Here is a 25,145-nt window from a genome sequence, read left to right as displayed (position 1 = left end):
TAATTCATATTTGGGGTGTATCTGGTACAGTTCTAGGCATGAATCCATGTGCAAAATGGAAAGGAAGAATGATAACTAAATTATATAATGAAGAAAATACAGGCTTTCCCAAAAACCTTTAGTAGACTTCTGATTCTAAATCATTTACTAGAATAGTTTCTTAGTCATCCATACCTACAAAAAAGCTAGGAAAGAGGGTAACTAGCCTTTTTAGTCAGTAGTATAGGGAGACAAAGGAGAAGGGAACTAGAACTGGCTGTTAAGGTCAGTGATAACTACCACCCTTTTCTCCAGAGAGTGGATTTCCCCATTCTTCACCTCCCAGTAAAGACCAGTCATAGCAGAATCAGAGTTGATTTTTCTGTGCCAAAGTACATATTTCTCCTTGGGGTTATTTTATGATTTTTGTTTGTTTGTTTAAATTTTACATCCTTCAGTAATTCACTTCCAATTCATTTGAAAGAAATAGAAAATTTTCTTAATACATTGAGATATATCAAATCCTCCCTTATTTCCTTTTCTCTCTCTCTCTCTTTTTTTTTTTTTTTTTTTTTTTTTTTTTTGTTGTTGTTGTTGTTGACAAAGATCAATTCCACATAAAGTAGTGCCCGGATTGAATCAGTACTGGGCTACAACTTTCTCTTTTTTTTTCCTGGATATAGGCCTTCTGGATTCTCCCATCATCCTCCCCTATCAAATACTCTTTAGGCTTGCTGAATGTCCTTAAGTCTCTTTTTATCTCTCTGTGATGCTACTTCTCCCCAGTTAAGAGATCCCCTATGTTATGGTTAGGGTCTAGATATCCACCCCCTAAAGCCTCATGTGGTCATAGCTGGCTGAGTCTAGAGTATGATGCTGGGATTAAGAGTGTGTGGTTATTAAATCAGTACACTGATTTGGCACCACCCTAATCCTGGTGGCTTGAACACAATATAAAGGGACAAAAAGAGGCTTGCCTTGTCCCTCATTGCTTTTACTGTCTTCTGCTGCCATGAATGGTTGGCCCTCTGCCATGTGCCAGCCTGCCTTGGAACCTATGGACTGAAACCTCTACAAACTGTGAGCTAAATAAACCTTTGCCCCTTTAACTTTGGCTGTTGAGTAGTTTGTCTCAGCAATGAGCAAAAAATAACTAAGACACCTTATTTCTTGGATTTGCACCTTTTCGTTGAATGACTCTTTTGTTTGGTGGAATGGGTCTGGGAGGTCTATAAAAGTTTCCTGAGAAATAGAACATCAAGGCACATTTTCTAAGACTTTTCATGTCTAATAGGTCTGTCTTTAAGCTCAAATTATAGTTCTTGTTGATTTGATTTCTATTTTAGAATTTATTTTTCTTTGGAATTTTGAAGATGTCCCTCCAGTGATTTCTAGGTTCTGGAGCTACTGTTGAAAATTGTAAAGCCATTTTAATTATTAAAACTTTGAATGAGGCCTGCTGTTTTGTGGTACTGGGTGTTGAACCAGGGCCTCACACATGCTAGGCTCACATTCTGCCAGTGAGCCTAAGACTTTTTTTTTTTTTTTTAAATCTGGGAAGTTTAGGGTGTTTTCTTTATTATCAGCTACTCTGAAATTTTATAGTGTTGTGCATTGATGTAGATAAGTAAAGAGTTAATAAAGTCTTTTCTGCTATGAAAATGGCCTCCTGTTTATCTTCTAGTATCATTTCTCTGTCAGCTACTAAAGGTGGAATCAACGCTATCTATGGTAAACAAAACCCTAGACTGGTAAAGTGCATCTGGGCTGGGAGGATTATAAATGAACTATAAATGTTTGAGGGGAAGGCATAGTTTTGGGATTTTCTGAATGTGATACATACTCAGATGTTCTCCTTTTCAAGTTCTAGAAGAAAAAGACTTGTATCAACAGTCCTGCTGAAGATTGGTAGATTCAAGAGATACTGTTATCTCATGTGGCATGGAACTACTGAACTAGGGAGGCTCTTGCACACACCTGTGTACTATTTTTTTAACTGTCATTTCAGTGCTGTCATTTTAGGGGTTAAAAAATTTTCCTGGACTGCTGTGAGGATTTTCCTTGAAGGGCAGATCTAATGCTGCCTGCTAGCACTGTGCTGTGTTCCTTCCCTTGCTTTTTTCTGCAAAACTCAGTAAACTGGTAAGGAGTTGGACTTTGTGGTACTTATAAATGAGACTAACTGAACCAAAAGCAATTTCTGTTGTGTCTGGCAGAGTGAAGTAGGCCTCAAGTGAGGTAGACTTTTAGACCTTGACTCAGTGTATCCAAGATATTGTGAGATAAAAAAGCTGAGTAATGACCTGTCATGTAAAGGTACAAGATCCCAATAATGAATGTAACTGTACCATATACCTAAAATGTACCAATAAACTCAATGAGGAAAAAAATAAAAAAATAAATGGCTATTTTCCAAAAGGCTTAAAAAAAAGCTGACTAATGAATGTGGATGAGATATCATTCCTGGGTGGGGGTCTGATACACTTAGGATTGGTTAGCAGAAGCTTTGTGGCCATTAAAATGTCTAGGGTACAAAATTTAAGGAAATCCCCACTTTTAGGACATGCCCTTGCATGATTCTTTATTATTATTATTATTAGGTACCGGGGACTGAGCTCAGGACCTTGCACTTTTGAGGCAGGCATTTTACCACTGAGCTAAATCCTCAGCCTAAAACATTGTGATTTTATTTCAATGTTTTGTAACAAAAAACAAACAAGCAAAACATAGAAATAAAGTTACCAGGAATCAAACTCGGGACCCTGTGCTTTCGAGGCAGGCAGCAGAACCACTGCGCTAAATCCTCAGTTGTACTATGTATTTTCCTATCCATACATGCTTATGATAAAGTTTAATTTATAAATTAGGCACAATAAGAGATTAACAGCAATAACTAAGTTGTAGAAGTTATGTGAATGATGACTGTCTTGAAAGATTGAAGATAAATACTAATATTTTCAGAGTTGACTAATGGTAACTGAAACCACAGAAAGTGAAACTATGTAGGAGGGATTACTGTGGAAATCAGCAAATACCATAGTGTTTTACCAGTACATCTCAGCCACAACCCACTGAACCCAGTTCAGTGACAGAAATCACACCACTTTCGTTGCTCCTGATGCATTCAACCAAATGCCATTTGTGGAGCCCTTGGGCATGTGCAATTGCTGGCTCCAAGACAGAGTTAGCACTTCTGTGTGGTTGATGGGCTGAGAAGGCAGTATCACCCACAGACTCCATGTTTGTGAGTGAAATTGTAATAAAATTGTTGGTGGAATTATTGGATTAATTCTAAATAAGCCAGGGCTCAGACCCACATGAAGAAATGGATTATGAGAGGTATATGATGAAATGGGGAGGGAACAGAGATTAGACAGAGGCTACACAGTAGTTTAATATTCAAGTCAGTCACTGCACTGTCATGTGGTGATTGAACACTAGACTGAAGTCCTCTGCTGCCATCTGTAGATAGAAAACTACCTAAGGTGAAACCAAGCTGTTTGAAACATTTATGATGAGGGATTTTAAAAGCTCAAACCCAAACCAGGCATTGTGGTGTATGCCTATGATCTCAGCACTCAGGAAGCTGAGGCAGGAAGATTGCTGTGAGTTCAAGGCCAGCCTAAGTTTCACAGTGAGTTTAGCACCAGCCTGAACTAGCTGAAAGAAAATGAACAGGTTATCCAAATTTAATTCTTAAAAATCTACCCCTAATTCTACTAAATAAATTGCTTGCCATTGGTACAGATTTCTATCCATAAGCGTTTCCGGGAAATAGTGAAGTTTCTGTGCTTTTGTCTGGGTTTGTCTGAGATTAGAGAATCTATCAGTGTAGCTAGGACAGATAGAAAGTGACATCTTAACCCACCATTGTGCGTCAGTGCCTAGAACAATTAGGCTGTCTGCGTTCATAAGAAATGATAGAACTATTCACTAACAGTCCTCTTCAGATTCACCTGCCAGATTTTTTCATCACTGTTCTACCAGCCAAAGTTCAACCCAGGATATATAATCAGCAGGAAATATATATTTGGGTATTTATTGGAAGGAATTGGCTTACACTGTTACAGGTGCTGGCAAGGTAATTCAGAAATCCATAAATCAGCCTGTGAGGAAAGGCAAGCTGGGACTCTAGCACATTAGCTGAAGCTGCTGTTCAGAGGCAGAATTTCTTCTGGGAAGTCTAAGCTCTTAAGTTCTTCAACTGAGTAAATCAGGCCTGCACAGGTTATTTTGGATAATCTCCATTGTGTAAAGATAACTGACTATGGATTTTAATTCTATCTATAAAATATCTTCATCATAATAACTAGGGCAGTGTTTGAATAACTGAGAGCTATTCTGGACAAGTTGACATAAAAAACCTGACCTCAGGCAGGGGATTTAGCTCAGTGGCACTGTGCCTGCCTGGCAAGCAGAAAGTCCTGAGTTCGATCCCCAAAACCAAAAACAAACAAACAAAAAACCTACCCTCAACCTTACTAGCTATCTGTTGCATAACAAATTACTCCAGAATTTAGTGGCTTTAAGCAACGCTTATTACCTTACAGTTGATATAAGCCAGGGATCCAGGCACAGCTTAGGTGTGTCCTTTGAATATGTCTGTCACAATACTGTGGTTGTTTTAAGACTTGATTAGAAAAGATCTGCTTCTTAGTTCATTCTCATGTTACTTTCAGGGCATAGTCTTTCATGAGTTGTTCAGCTAAGACTACAGTTGCTTATGAACTGTTGGCTGTAGGCCTCCTTCATTTTTATCCACCATAGAACATCTCACAGAATGGCAGCTTACTTCATCAAGATGAGCACAGTGCCTACAAGTCAGTCTTTTGCAACCTCTTAAAAATGATGTATCTTCACTTTTGTTCTATTCTGATTGCTAGAAAGAAGTCAGTAGGTTCAGCTCACCTCAAGGTGAGCAGATTTCCCAAGGGGGTCTTGTCAGAAGCTGTTCACATAATTTCAACCTAATCTATTATAGTGCATCACCTCTTTGGGGGGATTATCCAATTAAATTGTCCTTTTCTCCAAATGATGAGTTCTGTAGTAACCTCTTGGGACATAGAAAAGTACGTAGAGAACCACTGGAACCACAAGTCAGCATCTGATTTTGTAAACTGTTTTTGATCTAATTAATGTGATCTGTCCTTTGCTGAAATTACGTGAAATATATATTCATTTATTGAAGTAAATCTAGATACTATATGAAAATTCACTGATAGACTGAAATCAGAGCAAGCACACCTACACAAGTACATCTTTCCTCCATTTTCCCTCATTATCCAACTCTTGAGTCCTTGATGTTTGGGAACTCAGCAAAGCCAGAAATCAGTATGGCTATGTGTATTTTATAAATAGTTGAAGACAGCTAGATGAGTTAACCCTGGAGAAATCTTCACTGTAGAGGCTGGTAGAATTTTCCACCTGAATTTCTAGTCCTTTATGAATGATTTCCTTACTGTGGTAGATTTGCTAACAGGCCTATTATATGTAGTAGAAACAATGGTTATATGGTAAAAGCTTCATTTGCTTTGTTAGTCTCCAGATATATGCTTTAGATGCAGTTACTTGTGTGTACATATGTATCTAATAAGACTGAGTTCACAAGTTGCATTTTACTGAATTGTTTCCATAGAAAGAAACTGAATATGAGTTTATCTTTAGTAATCCAGTTTGGGGTATCCCAGTAGTCTAACCGCACACTTAGAGCATTAATATTGTATGAATCTATATAAAGTTATGTGTAGTCAGTTCTAAGGTGTTATATTTCCTGACAGGCAAAAATACAATGTATATCTTTACAACCAATGGATGTAGCATTACTTTAGGTTCATTCAGCCTTAGAACAGGCTTCTTTATAAGCGAATTGTTATCTTTCAGGTGTTAAGTCTTAAAGGCCCTCGTTAAACCAGTGGTTTAGATAAAATAGTAGTTAAGGCTGTTGCAGTGTCTAATGCTGTGGTTCTCAAATTTTTTCGGTTTATGTTATTCTTAAAGTCACAAGATTTTTCACTTTATCCCTAGGCTAAAAAGATGCCTAAAAGTTCTATTCATTAAAGTCAAATAAGTCAGTTTTATATATATGTGTGTGTGTGTGTGTGTGTGTGTGTGTGTGTGTGTGGTATTATATAATTTTAATACATTGCTGTATTATATATATTATAATTTTAATATATGTAATTTTTAAAACTAAGGTCTCAATTCTTTGTCTTCTAACATCCTAGGAACTTAAAAAAATAATGCATGTGCTTTTTCCTCAAGTAGTTATTTCATGTTTAACTGCAAAGTACTTGCTAATGGAATGTGTGTACCTATTACACACTGCACAGCTTGGAATCACATTAGACACTACCTCATTTCCTGTTTCACATTGATCTTCACATATTCTTGCTTTTTGTCAAAACAGCTGCTTACACCCAGCTCTGCAAATATGTTATCAAACAGAATGTAACATGATATAACATGTTAACTTCAAAACTGCCTTCTGCATCCAGCTAATATTTCACAGTGTCCAGACAGATAACAATTATGAATATACTTATCTTTAAATTTTAAAATATTCCTTGGTGACTTCACTACAGCGTTCAGGGGTGTTAGCCACTATTTGGAACTATAGGTCTAATAGGTGTGCAGTTAGTGACTAAGCTCTTGAATGCTAAGTTTAGTCCTTAATTAGAGGTGAAATTTTCATATTACAATGGAATCCCCAGGCATCCAGTGATGTACTTTCTGTCCATAAGGATTAATTGGTCATATGGTAAATTCTGTCATTTTGTATTTAAATTCTATCATTTATTTTGACCTGGCTGCTTTCACTCATCATAATTAAGATTGAGCCGTGCTATTGCACGTGTCAATAGATCCATTCCATTCTGGTGTAGAACAGAGGATATGCCATAATCTGTTGACCTGCTGATGAACACTTGGATTGTTGCCAGTTTTTGCCTAGTACAAATAAAACTGATATGAATTTTATTCACAAGTGTATGTTTAGATACACGTTTTCATTTTACTTGGGTAAATACCTAAGAGTGCATTGACTACATTATATGGTTGATGTTTGCATGGCTTTAGAAGCTGACATAGTGTTTGTTTTTTTGGTTTTTTGGGGGGTTTTTTTGGTACCGGGGATTCAACTTGGGTCCTTGCGCTTGCAAGGCAGGCCACCAAACTGCTGAGCTAAATCCCCGGCCCAAGACTGTTTTTACAAATTAGTTGTACAGTTTTACATCCTCACCAGGAGTATGAGTTCCAGTTTCATTATTTTCTTGCCAACACATAGTATGTTATATTTTTTCATTTTAACATTTCCAAATAAATATGTGGTTTTATCTTATTATGGCTTTAATTTTCATGTTCATAGTGAATTTTCATGTTCATAATGAATTTTCATTTTCATAATATGAATATCTTTTCATGTACTCATTTGCCATATATATATTTAATGAAACATCTGTTCAAATATTTTGCCCATTTTTAATGAGAGGAACTTCTTGAAAGTTCTATATATATTCACAGTACTAGGTCTTTATTGAACAAATGATTTGCAAGTATTTTTTCCCAATTTGTAATTAGTCTTTTAATTCTCCTCACAGTGCATTTTAAAGAACGCATTTTAAATTTTAACAGAGAATAATTTATCAATTTATTCTTTCATGGATCTTTCCTTTAGTATAGCTAAGAAATCTTTGTTAAACCCAGAGTAACAAAGATTTTCTGGGATATTTCCTTCCAGAAATTTTAGTTTTAGCTCTTATATTTGGGTCTTTGCTGATTTTTATATGATACCACATATGACATATATGTCAAAGTTTAATATTGAAAAGACTGTCCTTTTTTCCATTGAATTACTTTTACACTCTTGGCACAAACCAGTTGCCCATGTATGTGTGGATCTATTTCTAGACTTTGTATTGCACTGATTTGTCTACCTTCATGCAAATATCATAAATACTAAAAACTATAGCTTTTTATAATAAACCTGAAAACCAAATAACATTCATCCTGTAACTATTGTTTTATTATAAAGTTGTCATGGTGTTTTTGTTGGTTGGTTGGTTGGTCATCCCATTCCGCCCCCACCCCACTCCTATATTTGGGTTTGAACCTAGGCCTAGCTACATCTCCAGCCTTTTTTTATTTTGAGACAGCATTTCCATATGTTTCCCATGGTAGTCTCGAGCTCATTATCCTCCTGCTTCAGTCTCCCAGATTGGTGGGATTACAGGCATGTGCCCATTATGCCTGGCCTACAAAGTTTTGATGATTATAGATTTTTTATATTTCCATATGAATTTTAGAATCATCTTGTCATTGTCTACCATTTTTTTCTCAGAGTTTGGTTAGGCTTGTTTTGAATCTATATATTAGTATAAGCACATTTTAGCAAGCTACTCTTCCAACTCAAGAACACAGTATTAATCTATTAATCTTAATTTATATCAGCTATATTTTATATTTGTAGTATATATATAGGTCAACTACATCTTTTGATAGATTTAATTATTATGTATTTAAAATATTTCTAGTCAAATGCCTGCATCTAGCCTTAGGGCACCAACCAGATTCTAACAATTTCTGTTATTTCTGGACCAGTAGAAGTTAGACCAAATTACTTGTAATTTTGCTTCAAGGTCTATAAGTGGAGTAGAATTTAAGAGCAGATTATAGAAGATAGTGGAGCCAGGTCTTCCAAAGATTCATCTTAAGTGAAGAGATTCAACCCCAGGTAGGTGAACTTCCAGATTAGATCAGTGAGTTAGCCAGATGTGGAAAAGTCACCACAAGGCATTTAGACCTTCATGGAACACTTTGGACAGTCTCCATGGCTTACACTGGTCATCTAAGTACTTTCTCATCATCTTGTTTTATTGCTCTTGGTCATGCTGGTAGATTTCCTTTTCTGTCAAGTCACAGGGGAGTCATTATAGCATTAATGACTTTTTTCTAGGGCATCACCAGTGAGAATGTCTACAGCCTTATAAAGGTACTATTAAATGTCAAGTTCCAATTCCCCCAAAATTGTGGATTCCCTCACATGCAGGTGAATTTTCTGGGGCTTACCAACTGTTTTCTCTATATGAATATGAAGGATGTTTGTTTATATATTAAAAGATCTTGAAGATGTGATTGAGATTCTTTTTCTCCAAAGGATAGGAATTGTTGGAGTAGAAGGATGGCTTTTATAACATTTATTATCTAAAGAGAGGATTAATGGAACATGTAAATGTCCTTTTTGTATTCTAACTATAGAATAGAATAGTAGTGCTAGCCCTCCATGGGCACTCAAAGGTTACTAGACCCAATCCAGTGAAGATACAGATAAGGAAATTGAATTCCAGAAAAGTTATTATTTTTTCAAGATTGTATAGCTGCTTTGTTGCTATTCTATGAGTATAAAAATGTTAGCATTCTACAATTTACATCTGACTAAATTATGGGCCTGATAGATTAGGAGTTGACAAATTAGTTACCAATAGGCACTGATCAATTGAAATCTTTACTACAGTAGATCACATCTAACTTTATCTTTGTATTTCAGGACTAAAGAGTGAAAATTGTGCTGAGAACCAAGGTAAGATACACTTTAAAGTATTATCTCTGCAGTGAGAATTTTATTAGTGTTATTCTCACAAGTATGGGTCAGAGCCACTTCACCATTAAACTGGCAGCCATTGTTTTCTCAAGGCTAAATTTTACTATTTTTATTGAACCTAAGTCTATTTACCCACGGTTGGAAAGTCAGTACTCAGGAAACACAAGTTGATAAGAAACACAAGTTGACAAGTTGATAAGTAAACCAAGTTTATTCCTGAATATGTTAAGGGAATGCTATTGTTTCAGAGCTTCATTTTAGGGAACTCGGGTATGTGACAGGCTTTAGAGGGGAGGGAAGGAGAGTGGGGGTGTGATAATAGACAAGAAGGATGTATTTTGAGTCATACATCCAAGCTAAATAACAATTTTTATCACTCTCTTTTTTTTTTTTTTTTTTTTTTTTTGGTACCAGGGATCGAACTTGGGTCCTTGTGCTTGCAAGGCAGGCAGCAGAACCACTGAGCTAAATCCCAGCCTGATTTCTATCACTCTTAGAATTATTTTCCTTTCTTTTTTGCAAGAATGTCCTTGTGATAACAACAGACGTTTATTTCTTAGGCCAGTCCTTGTAACTCCTTAGACAAACACATTATGGCCCTACAAGTTAAACATCATTTTCCTTTTTTTTGTTGTAGTAGTAGTAGTAGCAGAGTTAAATCCAGTGTCTTCACACTCAGATACATTCCTACGCTTTTTTTTGTATTTTATGTTAAGACAAGTTCTGACTAAATTGCCCAGGCTGGACTTGAACATGCCACCTTCCTGTCCCAGCCTACCAGAGTGCCAGGATTGTGAGTGTGTGCTACCATGACCAACTCATTCTACTTGTAATTAAAGAAATTTACCCATACTTTGATTTTGTCTGAAGACTCCCAGAGGTTCTGGGTTCTGAAAGGCTAAAGAAAGTAACTAATTAGGAGGTTCTAGGACCAGCGCTTTTCTAGTTCCTTTCCTATATTAACTGACTCTAACAATCAATGTTTTCATGGTTTTCTTTAGAATTTACAGTACTGGCAAAAAGGAAAAACAAAAATAACTTTACAAGTAGAAATTTGCAAAACAGCAAATGTAGAATAGAGTGCAACAGGACATAATAGTGTAGTCATTATCACTGTTACACTGCAATTAGTGGCTTGCCAGGCCCGTTTCATACTCCCTACCCTTCCCTTTGGCTATTCTCTGCAGTGCCCTTGGTTGTGCAGGAACATGCCATTTTTACCCTAGTCTGACCATACAGGAGCTTACCTGAATGCCCTTATATCTTTAGCCCTTTCCCACAAGCCTTATGCAAAGAGCTATACTACAATTTCTATTTTTGATTTTTTCTTTTTGACATTCTCACTATGTAATTTGGGCTAGTCTTAAATTCATTGTGTGGGCCCCAGTGATCCTCCTGCCTCTGTCTCCTGAGTGCTGGGATTACAGATATGTGCCACCATGCCCATTCTGTTTTTGATACTTTAGGAAATAGCATTCAGGAGATTAATGAAGGAGTGGAATGAATATGCCTCACATGTAAAGGATGAGTTGACAGAATGGTACTCTTTCTGCTTCCTCAGGGAAAAATAGGATATAACGAAAACTAATCTTTCTTGGAAATTTTTGGGAAAGAAGATAGGAAATTTTATGAGTATTTTGGAATAGCATTATCAAATGAATCTAATAGATTGGCACCAGTGTTGCCAGAAAATGCCTCAGATTGTTGCATGCTCTCAAAGGATCCTTTTGAAGATTCCTTTATTAAAAAGTTTGAAAACATAGGTCTGTTTATACTGTCTTCCTAGGGCTAGCTTTTCTGTGAATGCTTCATATAATTCAAATGTATCCATCCAGGCATGGTAGCACAAATCTGTAATCCCAGTATTCTGAGAAGCTGAGGCAGGAGGATCACAAATTAGAGGCCAGCCTGGGCAATTTACCAACTCACCAAGACCCTGTCTTAAAATTTTAAAAGAAAAAAAAAAGAAAGTGGTGATGGAGTGGCCTAGGAATGTAATGTACCTTGGTGTGAAGACCTTGGGTTCAAATCCCAGTGCAGTACCTAAAAAATAAAGTGCATCACTTGTCTTTGAATTGAAATTTTATATTTCTTCAAATGCCATATTTAATATGTTTCTTAAATGTAAGACAACTCAAGTCTTATTTGTAAGCATTTAAAAGTAGACTGAAGAGCCAGCAGGGTGATACATGCCTGTAATCTCATAGCATTCAGGAGATTGAGGCAAGAGAATCTCTTGAGTTAGAGGCCAGGCTAGGCTACATAGTGAGTTCAGGGCTAGCTTGGACTACATAGTGAGACCTAGTCATTAAAAAAATAAAAGACTGAAGCTGATAATTCACATCTAAGCATAGTAGCGTGTAATGAAAATATTTTTATTTCAGAATCTATTCAGCCTATCTATGTCTACAACCCTGGTGAGTAGACTGTAATTTTTAAATATAATTCTTTTTTTTTAGTTTTTTTTATTGAGTTTATTGCTACAATCTAGATATACAATACAGTTACATTCATCATTGGGGTTCTGTACCTTTACATAATAGGTCTTGATTCTCATTTTTCCCCTTGTCCCTGCCCCCCCTTCACCCCTCCTCCCCTCCCCATTTCCAAACACTTTATTTCCGTTTTTTCAGTTTCTCATATTTTTTTCCTCTCCCTTATTACCTTTCCCCCACCCTTCCCACTTTCCCTATACCTTTAGCCTTTACTTCCTATTTCACATTATTAATTATCTCATTAGGATCCTGTGTACTATTATAGTTTTTCACACCAAAGAAACTGTTCGGTATTTCAGTTAAAGAAATCTCTGTATGAACATTAAAAATAGGGAATCCTAAAATAAAACTAAAAAGGAAAGTAAAAGAGTCAAGGCAATTGATGTGGCATTAAAATAATCCTTAATTCTGGGGATGAAAATGGTCCCTGAACATATTTAAATTGCTTCTTGCTCTTATAGTCTTTTCTTATTCTTTTTTTCATTATTTAGAGAATACTTTATTAGTTTCTGTAATCAAACCCACATAGATATGACCTTACTATTCAATACAGTGCGTTACACCTGTACACATGGAAAAAAAATAAAAAATAAAAAAATAAATAAATTAACATTTCTAGACCAATATGGCTGTCCATTTCTGTACAATGCCAACTCAACACAGTAAATTGGGATGACTTTTTCCAAAGTTGGCAGCACCATTAAACTTTCCCAAAATTCAATTTATATATATATATGCATATATATATTTATATTAAATATAATTCTTACAGGGATGTTTAATAGTTTTTCCTTATGTAGCAAATGCATTTCTTAGCTGAATAAAAGATGTACTTTGTATTTTAAAAGTAGTAATTTGGCAAGTATGAAAGAATCAAACAACCTGTTCTGGGAAATTTACCTCCACCTAGTGGGAGAGTTGGCTCGGTGGAGATTTGAGTAATATGAAAACTTTCTGGGAAATAAGGTTGGTTGGACCTGAAGAGCTAGTCACCCATGACCAAAAGCAGGAAACCCTGTGAGGTAGTGCTCTGTATTCAGCTGTTGCCTGAGATTAGCCTATGTGACACGAACATTCAAAGATAAATAGAAAACAGCTTATTTGCAACTCTCAAATATGCTTATGTGTGATATGTTCACTGAGAATAAAAACCCTAATTGAGAACAGAGAAAATTAAATCTATGTGGGGCCAATTAGAACTGCTATCTGGGAAAACACCACTTCACACAATCTTGAAAATGTACTTTGAGATTTTACAAAATGACAGCTGCATTTATAGTTTTAAACTGCAAGAGTGTTAGAAATTAGATCGCTTACTTGCCAGGAATTATGATCAGTGGTGGCAAAAGTTCAGATGTCTGTAAGAAACAGAATGAGTGTGGTCTCAATTTCTGATAGTTTGGGAGGAGTTTGTTGTACAGAAAGTCAGCAGAGGTTAACAGTGTTTCAGAGATCCACTAATATCTGGGAGTGGAGGTATCTATTGGGTTGTGATCATAATGGCATCCCTACTCTCTTCCTCTTCCTCCTCTTCTACCCACTTCCTCTGCCCCCAAACCTTCATTTAAATTTTGAGACATCAGCATGCTAAATTGCTGGGTGCCCCAGGTTGGACTTAAACCTATGATCCTCTTACCTCAGCCTTCCATGCTGTTGCCATGGGTAATGATGTTCTGGGTGGTTTTCTAGGTTCTTGTGCGTGATGAACAAAGAATTGGAAAGGGGGCTCAGCAGTAATGAAAAAGCAGCAAAGATTAATTTAGGCAACAGAGTGAGCAGGCTCATACCAGCAGAAAGGAAAATGGCAGGAGGACTGAAGGAGTTAAGAATTTAAAATGTTCTGTTGGGTCTAAGGCACCTCCCATTGGTTCAATGTCATTGACAATGTGATTGATGAGGTGCTGAGTCGTGTCACCTATTCACGTAGCTATTAAGCAAGTCCTCCATAATTCTTTGTTATAATTAGATGTATGAGATGCAGTCCACATGCTGAACCTTCAATGAGCTTCAAGTGAAAAAAGGTTACTATAGTTCAGTGGTGTGAACCTATGGCATATATGCTGCAGCAGACATACAGAGCCCTGTCAGCACATGAGCCAAGTTGTCCCACCAGCTAAGCGTAGGATAACAGTTTTTTCTAAACTAAAATCTCAGTATTCAGGTTTAATTGCAGTGTTGGCATTTCGTGATAAATAAATGGGTTTTGAGTTGCAATTTGGCACTCAGTCTCTGAAAGGTTCGCCATGACTGCTGTAGGTCATTTTGTAGAATCTGGCACATATGTGTCTTGGTTTGATGCTTCAGAATATTTCAAGGCATGCTAGAGATCTTTGTCTTTCTTTTCTCTACCTCTGTGCAATAGACCTTAGGACGAAGGTCAGGGGATTGGTCCTAGAGTGTTGCCCAGGTTCATTGAGGTGAATAGTCTCATAACCCCAATTATACTATCTATATTATTGCCCCCAGAGACCTAGTTTCTGAAAAATCTTTAAGGGGTGCTGAGGGTAGAATGGCCATAGAAATAGAAATAGCTATTTCCTGCTGAGTAGGGGCACTGGCCCTACCTATGCATAGACCATGGAACTCTTGCCCTGCCTGATATAGAGGGCTAAGGGAGCCATACTCCTCCTCTGAAGATTTATTGATGACTATAGATATGAAGGTGGATTTTTGTCCTTGGCCTGGATCATCTGTAGTTTCTTAGCTATTAAATGAGAAGAAACAAATTTGAGTAAGAGATTAGTTATGCATGGTCCAAATAAGAAAGTTACAAGAAGCATTAATAAAGGCCTTGTCAAAGGAAATCCCAGTGGCTAAGGGAACTAGAGGAGTTGGTTACTGGATGCTATATTGACCTCTGGGGCCAGATAAACGAAGGTGTATGTTTTGTCCAGTTTGCTGGAAGACACAAGTAGGAATTAGTTCCACACAAGAAAAAAAGTCCCTGAGTCTCAAGACAAATTATTTTCAATAGGAAACATATTTTCCCTGATTATTTTCATTTTCCCAGACAGATACAGTCCCTGCCAATGTAGTTCCAGTCAGAGGCTGAAAGGACCCATAAGATGTATCTGGAGTAGCTCTGCTAGTTTTGTCCTTCCAATGTATGAAATTTATTTTAGTATCCCCTAACACTCATTTAGTTGAGTTGTCTTAATGGCACCAGCAAAGTCATTGGTTGTGGGCTGAGAGCAGTCCTCCCATGGGAATATAGAGGGTCTCCCTTGACAGTAACCTGACACCCTGTTTCTTTACTCTTGTGTGCCCAGTGACTGCTTCTGTGAGACCCACACCAGATTTTTTAAAGGATGGCTTGGTTTATCTGGTTACTGGCATAATCCAGTGAAGGCTTTATTGTTGACATTTATTTGAAGAAAAGTCTTTTTAATGTGCCCAAATCTTGACTCTGGTCCCAGTCTGGAGTCCTCTTCAAAGGGATGCTTGGAACTTAGGTAATGTATGATTAGATATTGAGCCCCAAATGGGTGATTTTGTGGAAGAAACTTGATGAAAACTATTCTGCTAGTACCTGAGAAGGGTAACAGCCTTTTCCACTGAGGTTACCCTGGTCATTTCACTGACTTGAAAATCATTTGGGTTGTTTTAAGGACGGGAAACCCCCCTTGATATTTTGGGTGGTAGGTTATCTTTCCAGTAGCCCAAAGTCAAGCTGGGATGGGCACAACAGTGTATTTTCTGGAGAATGGAGAAAGACACAGCCCCAATCCTTGGCTCACTTGGGGTGAGTAGAATTTAATAAGAGAAGGCTTAGATTTAAGGTTCTGTGTAAATAATCACTGCTCATTATCTCCCTTGGGGGCAAGCATTGAGCCATCAAAGAGGATCCCAAGAAAAATAACAAGGCTAAAGAGGTCATTTTATAACTTGGGGTGCAGATCTCAAAAATGAGTCATGGTAAGCAAGAGTGGAGCAAAACTAGCTACACAAGACAACACAGGAGGGACCCTGTTTCCAGGATGGGCCTGACTTTCACTTTTATTTATAGGGAACATAACAGTTTACTTATCTAACCCAGCAGGTTGGTTGGTGATTTCTTTTCTTTTTTCTCATTAATTTTATTTGTACATTTTAGGTATACAGTATAACGACATTCATCATTGGAGATTGGTACCTTTACATAATATATCTTGATTCATATTTTCCCCATTTCCCCAGCCCTCTAACTCCTCCACCCCCTCCCTATTTCAAAGACTTTGTTTCCATTTTTTCATTTTCTCATATTAATTTCATTGCCTTCTTTCTTTCCCCCTACCCCTCCTACATCCCCTTCCCCTTTGCACCTTTTCTTCCAGTTCCATACTTTATCTATTATACCTTTGAAACTTTATTTACAGTTTGTTTCTCACACACCAGAGAAACTTTTCAGTATTTATACATATGTGTCCTATTTATTTCACTTAGGAGTATTACATCAGTGTTCATCCATTTAACTATATATGTCTCTAATTTTTCATTCTTTATGGCTGAGTAATACTCTGTTTTATTTTATTTTTTTAATCCGTTTTTCTTTATCCAGTCTCCAGTGGATAGGCAACTGAGATGTTTCTAACTTTTAGCTATGACAACCTGTGCTGCCATAAACTTGGGTGCACATATATTGCTGTGGTATGATTCTTTTAATTCTTTAGGGAAGACACCCAGCAGGGGAATAGCTGAGTCAAATGGGACATCTAATCCTAGTTCTTTGAGGTATCTCCATATTGATTTCCACAGTGGTTTGACCTGACTACACTCCCACCAAGAGTGGAGAAGGGTTTCCCTTTCCCTACAGCATCTGTTATTGGTTGATTTCTTGATAGCAGCCATTCTTTCTGGGGTGAGGTGGAATCTCAGTGTTGTTTTCATTTGCATCTCTCAAATGACCAGTGATGTTGAACATTTTTTCATATGTTCATTTCCTATTTCTACTCTTTTGTCTGAGAAATGTCTGCTCATTTCAGATGCCCATTTTTTGATTGGGTTTTTAAATGTGGGAGGTCTGATTTTTTAAGTTCTTTATATATTCTAGATAGTAGACCTTTGTCTGAGGAACAGCTGCTAAAAAAATGTTTTCCATATTGTGGATTGTCTTCATGCTGTTGGTGGTTTCTCTTGCTGTGCAGAAGCTTTTTAATAAAAAGAGATCCCACTTGTTGATTATTTCTGCTAGTTTATGTGCAGCTGAAGTTTTTTTCATGAAATTTTTTCCTACTTAAGTGTCTTCAAGAGTTCTACCTAACCTCTTCCAGCTGGTTTAGTGTTTCTGTTTTAATATTTAGATCTTTAATCCATTTTGATTTTAGTTTAGTGTATGGTGAGAGATATAGGTCTTGTTTTAATCTTTGGTTAGTCAAAACCCAATTTTTCCAGCACCATTTATTAAAGAGGCTATCTTAACTCCACTGAGGGTGTTTGGCTCCTTTGTCAAAGATGAGGTAGCTGAGTGAGTCTGGAGTTGTTTCTGCATCTTCTAATCAGTTCCACTGCTCAGGTGTGTTATTTTTGCCAGTACCATGCTGTTTTTTATCATATTAGCTTTGTAGTGTAGTTTCAACTGGGAATTGTGATACCCCTACTTTGTCTTTGTTGCCTAGAATTGCTTTTGCTATTCTAGGTCTCTTATTCCAAATGAATTTTTGGATTGTTTTCTCAAGGTCCATGAAGTATACTACTGGAATTTCAATTGGGATTGCATTGAATCTATTTAGCAGTTTTAGAAGTATGGCTATTTTCACTATGTTGGTTCTTCCTACCCAGAAGCAAGGGTTGCTCTTCCATATCATCTTTCATCTCTTTTTTCAGAGTGCTATGGTTTTCAGAGTAGAAGCCTTTGATTTTGTTCATTAGGTTGATTCCTGGGTATTTCAATTTTTTGGATGCTATTGTGAAAGGAATTGTTTGACCCATTTCTCTCTCAGTGAGTCTGTTTTTTGTTCACAGAAAACCTATTGATTTTTCTGTGTTGAATTTGTATCCAGATACTTTATTGAATTTGGCCATTAAATCTGGAAGACTTTTGGTGGAGTTCTTGGGGTCTTCTGTATAAAGTATCATGTCATCTGCAAATAGTGACAATTTAACTTCCTTGTTTCCTATTTTTATTCCTTTTATTTCTTTCTCTTGTCTAATTGCTAATATTTCCAAAACTTTACTGAACAGGAGTGGTGATAGTGGACATCCTTGTCTTGTTCCTGATTTTAGTGTGAAGGATTTCAATTTTTGACCATTTAGTATGCTGTTGGCTATTGGTTTTTCATAGATGGCTTTTAGATGATTGAGGTAGAGACCACCTATTCCAGTTTTTTATAGGGTTTTTATCATGATTTTTTATCATAAAAATAACCTATAAGACTTTATTGGAAAACACACCAGGTAAAGAAAGTTTCCTGCAAAACAGCTGCAAGAGAATAATGATAACAACAACAACAACAACAACAACAACAACAAAGCCTTCAGCACTGCAGAACATGTCCCAAGTCCACGTCACTTCATGTTTTGTCTTGCTGGTCAGCCAGGATCTTAGCTGAGGACTTGGTGTCATGGAAGAGCTTGCTGATTTCCTCCATGGGTTCCTTCTCAATGCTGTCCTTCCCATTGATCTTGGACAGCAGGTTGGTGGGGGTCAGCAGCTGCACCAAGTACCTCAGCATGGTCTTGGTGCCAATGTCGCCCAGGTTCAACACCTCCTCACTGATGGTGATTCCCTCCGTCTGGGCTCAGATCTTAATGATCTGCTTCATCTCCTGTAATGTGTACAGCATGGTCCAGATAATCATCACATGGTCCAGCAGGTTAAGAGGGATGCCATGCAGGGAGGTGATGTCCTGATACCCCCTGATGACATAGTTGCTGTGGTTGGACGCAAAGATGACAGTGGGGGCGATGGAAGACTCAATGTGTGTTGGGTTTTGTCAAATGCTTTTTCTTAATCTATTGAGATAACCATATGGTTTTTGTCCTTGGCTCTGTTAATATAATGTATTGCAGGGCCAGGGATTTAGCTCAGTGGTGCCACTGCCTGCCTCACAAGCACAAGGTACTGAGTTCAATCTCCAGTACTAAATATATGTGGTGTATTACATTTATTGATCTGCATATGTCGAATATCCCTGCATCCCCCTGGGATGAATCCTACTTGGTCAGGGTGTATGATCTTGATGATCTTCTGCATTCTGTTTGCCTGTATCCTATTAACGAGTTTTGCAGCTATGTTCAGTAGTGAGATTGGCTTATAGTTCTCTTTTTTAGTTGGGTCTTTCTCTGCTTTTGGAATTAAAGGTGATGCTTCCTTCCAGGAATGATTTTGGGAGTATTGCTTCCCTTTCAATTTCATTGAAGAGTTTAAACAGTAGTAGCAATAATTCCTCTCTAAATGTCTTGTAGAATTCAGCAGTGAAGCCATCAAGGCCTGGGCTTTTCTTAGTTGATGTAAGTTTTTACTTACATTTTCAGTTTCATTGATTGATTTTGGATAGTTTAGAATTTGAGATCTTCTTTGTTAACTTTGATAATTCATATGTATCTAGGAATCTGTCCATTTCTTCTGTGTTTTCCATCTTATTGGCATGTAGGTTCTCAAGTAGATATTTCATTATCCTATGGATTTCTGCAGAGTCTGTTGTAATTTCACCCTTTTCATTCCTAATTGCATGGAGTTGAGCCTTTTCTTTCCTTTCTGATAAGGTTGGCTAAGGGTTTGTCGATTCTATTTATTCTTTTGAAGAACCAACGCTTGGCTTCATTAATTTTTTCTATCATTCCCTTCATCTCCATTGCAATGACCTCTGCTCTGATCTTTATAATTTCCTCCCTTCTATGACCTTTGGGTTTGTCATGCTCTTCTTTTTCTAGAAGCTTGAGGTTCAGCATCAGGTTGTTTAATTGAACTCACTCTGTTTGCCTGACATGAGTATTCACTACTATCGATTTCCCTTGTAAGACTTCTTTCATTGAATCACATGCATTCTGAAATGTTGTATTGACATTGTCATTTTATTGTAGAGACTGTCTGATTTATTCTTTAATTTGCTTTGTGAGCTATTGGTTATTCAGAAGAGTGTTGTTCAGTTACCATGTGTTTAGGAAATTCTTGTGGTTTCTTTTGCTGTTTGGTCTCCAATTTCATTGTACTATGGTCTGGTAATACACAGGGGATCACTTCAATTCCTTTGCATTTACTTAAACATGTTCTGCGAGCGAGTAGGTGGTCTGTTTTGAGAATGACGCATGTACAGCTGAAAAGAATATATATTTTGATTTTGTGGGGTGGAACACTCTGTAAACATCTGTTGAGTTCATTTGTTCAAGAGTTTGATTGAGTTCTACTATTTTGTTGTTTATTTTCTGTCTAGTTGATCTATCTATTTGTGACAGTGAGGTATTGAGGTCCCCCACTAATAGTGTTTATTTGAGTTTTCATGTACATTAGTATTTGTTTTATGTAGGTGGGTGAACTAGTGTTTGATGCATATATATTTATCATTTTCATCTCTTCCAGTTGGATTGTTCCCTTTACCAGGATGTAGTGTCCTTCTTTGTCTCTCTCAATCAGTGTTGGTTTTAAATCAATTTGATCTGCAAAGAGCTACCTACTCCTACTTTTTTTAGGGTTTCTGTTGCATGGAGTATTGTTTTCCACCCTTTAACTTTCAGTCTATGAATTTTTTTTATTTAAGTGTATTTCTCATATGCAGCATATAGTTGGATCTTGCTTCTTGACCTGTTCTGCCAGTCTATTTCTTTTGATTGGTGAATTGAGACCATTAACATTGATGGTTATAACTGATATGTATTGATTTATCTTTGTCATGAGTTTTTCTTTTTGTTGGCTTCTCCCCTTTGCATTTAATTTCTTGTCACACCTCATGGATTCATTTTGCTGGGCTTCCTGTTATTGTGATCCTCATTGTGTTTTCCTAGGATATTGTTTAAAAGTTTTTGGAGTGCTGGTTTGGTATTCATGAAGTTCCTAAAGTGCTTTTTTCATGAGAGTATCTTACTTCTCCATCCACTTTGAAAGATAGTTTTACAGGGTACATCAGTCTGGGTTGGAGGTTGTTTTCCTTTAGGGCTTGAAATATGTCACTCCAGGCTCTTCTTGCCTTGAGGGTTTGTGCTGAGAAGTGTGCTATGATTCTGATGAACTTTCCTTTGCATGTGATTTGTCTTTTCTCTGACTGCTTTTAGAAATTTGTTCTTCTCTTGGATTTCTGGAATCTTAAGTATTTTATATATATGTCCAGGTGTGGATTTTTTATCATGGCTAGGTAGAGTCCTATGTGCCTCATTTATCCATATGTCAAATTGTTTTCCCCTTCTTGGGAAGTTTTCTGCTATTACTTCTGTGAACAGTTTTTTTTTATGTCATATGCACACTCTCCTGTTTCTCCATTGATTCCAATCAGTCTTGTTATTGTTCTTTGCATCATCTAGCAGCTGCTGGATTGATTTCTCGTGGTCCCTTACTATTTTTAAGAAAGTTTTCTTTTCCTGGTCACTAATTGCAGTCCTATTTTCTATATCTGAAATTTCATCTTTGCATTGGTTCATTTTGCTGTGATAACTTTCAGTGGAGTTTTGAATCTCCTGGAAATCTGTTTGTATCTGTTTTATGGATTCCATTTTTCTTTTTATGTTGAGATTCCATCATGTTCCTCAGCTCCTCTATTTTTTTTTATCTGTGTCTACTCTAGGTTTATTAATCATGTCTTGCACTATGGGCACAATCTCTGTTGTTATCTGAGAAATTATTTCTGATTTCATTTTTTCCAAATCCTCTTTTGTTGCCAGCTCAGGGAGTCCAGGTGGTTGAGTATCAGATTGTTCCATCTCGTGTCCTTTGGGGTTGCCTTAGGTGATCTGAAAGTCTGGTTTGGGGACTTTTTTCCATGTCTTCTCTTTTCAACAGATGTACTTCACTGTGCCTTTGTTGAGGAGACTTTTTGCTCACCCAGTGATCCTCATTTCTCAGTAGCCATCTAGAGGCCTTTTCTCTGCTGCTCAACAGTGCAACAATTCCTGGGTTCAGAATGGTGGGCTTCTGGATCCTTGCACTGCTGTGTTTTCCAGAAGTGTTCTGTCTGGGGCCTGTGTATACTTGGGATAGTATCTTGGCACACCTCTGGCTTGGGCCTACCCCACTATGTGGTTGTTATGGTGTAGGTCCTTTGGCTGGGGGCAACACACCCAGTTGCTGGTGTCTGGGCTTCTGGCTGGGATCTGCACACACTTACTGATGGTATTTAGGTGGGTCTCTGGCTGTTGCTTGTGGATCTGTGTTGCTCTTTTCCAGTCAGGCTTTTTGCTGGGCCTGTGGGTCCCAGGTGCTGGGGTCAGGACAGGGCCCTGGCTACAACCTGCCTGCAACCAGGCCACTCTGATCCCCACGAGCTTCTTGCTGGTGTCTGTGAGCACTTACAGGTGGAATCTGGGTGGGCCTCTAAGCTGTTGCTCGTGTGCCTGTGCAGGTCTTTTCCAGGTGGGCCTTTAGCTGTGCCTGGGGGGCTCAGCTGCTGGCTAGGACCTGCCTGCAACCATACCACTCTGGCCCCCTAGAGCTTCTCAGTGGGATCTGTACACACTTATGGATCTGGTATTTTCTTTTCTGATAAGACACTTGAGGCCTCCCACTAGTCCCAGATTTATGATCTCTGTTTTTCAGTTTCCGGTGCCTCAGTTGGCTTAGGTTTTACCTTGGAGCAGTCAATCTAACAAGTACAGTACGGTATTGGGAGCTAGGTTCCATAGGAATAGAAGAGAAGGCATCCTTGAGAACCATTTAGTGTCTCCTGGGATCAGTGCAAGGAGGGTGTATGTGTACTACTAGGGGGGATGAACAGACACCACTGCCTCATTGATAATTCTGAGATGTTCACCTGATGAGCAATATTCACCTGATGGTTGACTGCGAGTAAAATCAGTATGTTGCATGGACTGGCATCAACAATCTGGTAGCCAAAAAAATTAACCTTTTTTTTTTGTTTGTTTTCATACCAGGGATCAAACTCAGGACCTTGCACTTATGAGACAGGCATGACGCCACTGAGCTAAATCCCTAGCCCCCAAAATTTTTCATTAGGCTTTAGCCCCTATCTAGCCTATCTTTTGTTATTGTTGTTGTTGTTGTTGTTTTTTGAGACAGGGTATCACTATGTAGTTGAAACTGACCTGGAACTCAGTATATAGCCTAAGCTGTTCTTGAACTCACAGTGATCCTCCTGCCTCAGCCTCCCAAGTGCTGGAATTACAGGCATGCACCACCATGCGTCTAGCCTATCTTTTAAGGGGAGAAGTATTCCCTTTTATGAGGCTATAGATTAAGGTCCTTGAGCTGAACAATTACTGGGATGGTCTAGACATTCCGCTCTGTGGGTGCCATCACACCACACTTGGGGATCAACCCATGGCAGAAGAATGAAGCTAGCTTGCCTGGGTTCCTGGCAACCAGGACATAGGTTGCCAGAGGTTTGAATGACAGAGATGCCCTGAGTAGAAGAATATCTCCTTTCCAGTTACTGGTATGGAGCATTTTGGTATTACCATGAAGACGGCTTGGAAAAGGAAATGTCCCAACCAGTAGGTCAAGGGAAAGGTAAAGAACTGACCAGTTAATTCCTTCAAGGGCCACAACAGCTGAGGAATGGAATGATAATATGCCCAAATAAGAGGTTAGACTTGAATAAGACACACCCATTTTGAGAAGGAATATAATTTGCTCTTCCAGGCCTAAGGGTCCTCACCCGTGTTCAGATAGGCTCAGCAAGGACTCAGCAGCTTTTGAGGGCACTCCATTGCCCAGTGCCACAGTTGCTTGCACTTGAAGCACCCAGACTTGCCCCCAACATCCTTTGAATTACCCTAGTTCCCTGGGTGCCATGGGCTTTATCATAAGCCTTATCTATTAAAGCCAGCAAGGCTTTAACTTTTTTTTCTCTTTACTCAACTCCCCATTTGTCCTCTTTGTCTTGGTTATTAAAATGTAATCCACATTGACTAATTGACTTATCCCAGCTTTTGGGCCCTGTTGGAGTTTTCAGAGTTTCTTCCTAATGTGTGGAGCTCCCTGGCTAATAAAACACAGTCCCAGGATAAATTGGCCCTCTCTAGACTCTGGGTTTAATTTAGTATATTTAAAGAGTGCCTCTTCAAACCAGTGATTTAAAGCTGCTGGATTTTCATCAGAGCCCTGACTGATATTTCTGAGTCTATCATAATTTATGGGCTTTTGCATGCCCTTGAGCAGACCCACTAAGATGGCCTGAAGCTATAAACTTCTTTCAGGTTCTCCACTCCACTCAGGCCCCTTTTGGGGCCCAAATAACTTATCAGTTGGCTGATTACCGTTGGATACAGATGAAAAGACCTCATCATTGGCCTGCCTTGCATCTCTTATAATCCTCTTTCTATTGCTGTGTAGCATGAAATCAGGATGAACTGGGACATCTCTCCAGCTCAGATCAAAAGTGTCAGAGTATGGGATCTGTCAATAAATTTTTCAGGGTCCCCAGAGAATTTACCCAGTTTCTCTGCATTATTGGATATCCATGACTAAAAGGGACTTGAACTCAGTTGATACCATCCACACCTGCCACTTCTTGAGGAGGTAGAATGATGGCAGGCTTAAGTCCAGGGGCTTATGGTAGGCAGACCTACTATGGTATGGGCTGAGGAGATTGTCTTTATATCCTTGGGATACTGACTATGCAAGTTAATAAGGGAGTAACTTATTGGGGTGGGTCAAATTTATCCCAGTGTCTGAGAAGGCATTTAAGCAGAGTCAAGTGGAATAAATGAGGTATAACCCACGATGGGTCTATGAGCAGGAGTAAGAATTAGGTTATGGAGGGCCGTGGATTTAGCTCAGTGGTTCCAGCACCTGCCTCTCAAGTACAAAGACCTGAGTTCAATCCCTGGTACCAAAAAAAAAGAATTTGGTTATGGAGCTGGGCATGGTGGCACATGCCAATAATCCCAGCCACAAGTTCAAAGCTAGCCTGGGTTACATAGGAAGTTTAAGGCCAGGGTGAACTACGCAGCTTTTTGAGAACCTTTCTCAAAAAAAAAAAAAAAAAAAAAAA

At 38.2% G+C, this 25,145-nt stretch overlaps 1 protein-coding gene across 5 annotated transcripts in view; it reads left to right on the top strand.

Moving 5' to 3' along the window:
- Art3 (ADP-ribosyltransferase 3) overlaps positions 1 to 25,145 on the top strand; it is a 102,653-nt gene that overhangs the window by 63,668 nt on the left and 13,840 nt on the right. For 4 of the 5 annotated variants that reach the window (XM_010619862.3, XM_010619863.2, XM_019206876.2 and 1 more), the window contains exons 4-5: positions 9,521 to 9,553; positions 11,959 to 11,991. In XM_010619862.3, the coding sequence (XP_010618164.1) occupies positions 9,521 to 9,553; positions 11,959 to 11,991 (66 nt within the window). The remainder of the gene's footprint in view (positions 1 to 9,520; positions 9,554 to 11,958; positions 11,992 to 25,145) is intronic. The other variant, XM_010619864.3, reaches the window with a different exon arrangement.

Source organism: Fukomys damarensis, unplaced genomic scaffold (assembly GCF_012274545.1).
Source record: "Fukomys damarensis isolate Sample0158 unplaced genomic scaffold, DMR_v1.0_HiC HiC_scaffold_32, whole genome shotgun sequence".
In the NCBI taxonomy this organism is placed as follows: domain Eukaryota; kingdom Metazoa; phylum Chordata; class Mammalia; order Rodentia; family Bathyergidae; genus Fukomys; species Fukomys damarensis.
The sequence above is the reverse complement of the archived record's forward strand: the minus strand, read 5'-3'. Positions and strand labels throughout refer to the sequence as shown.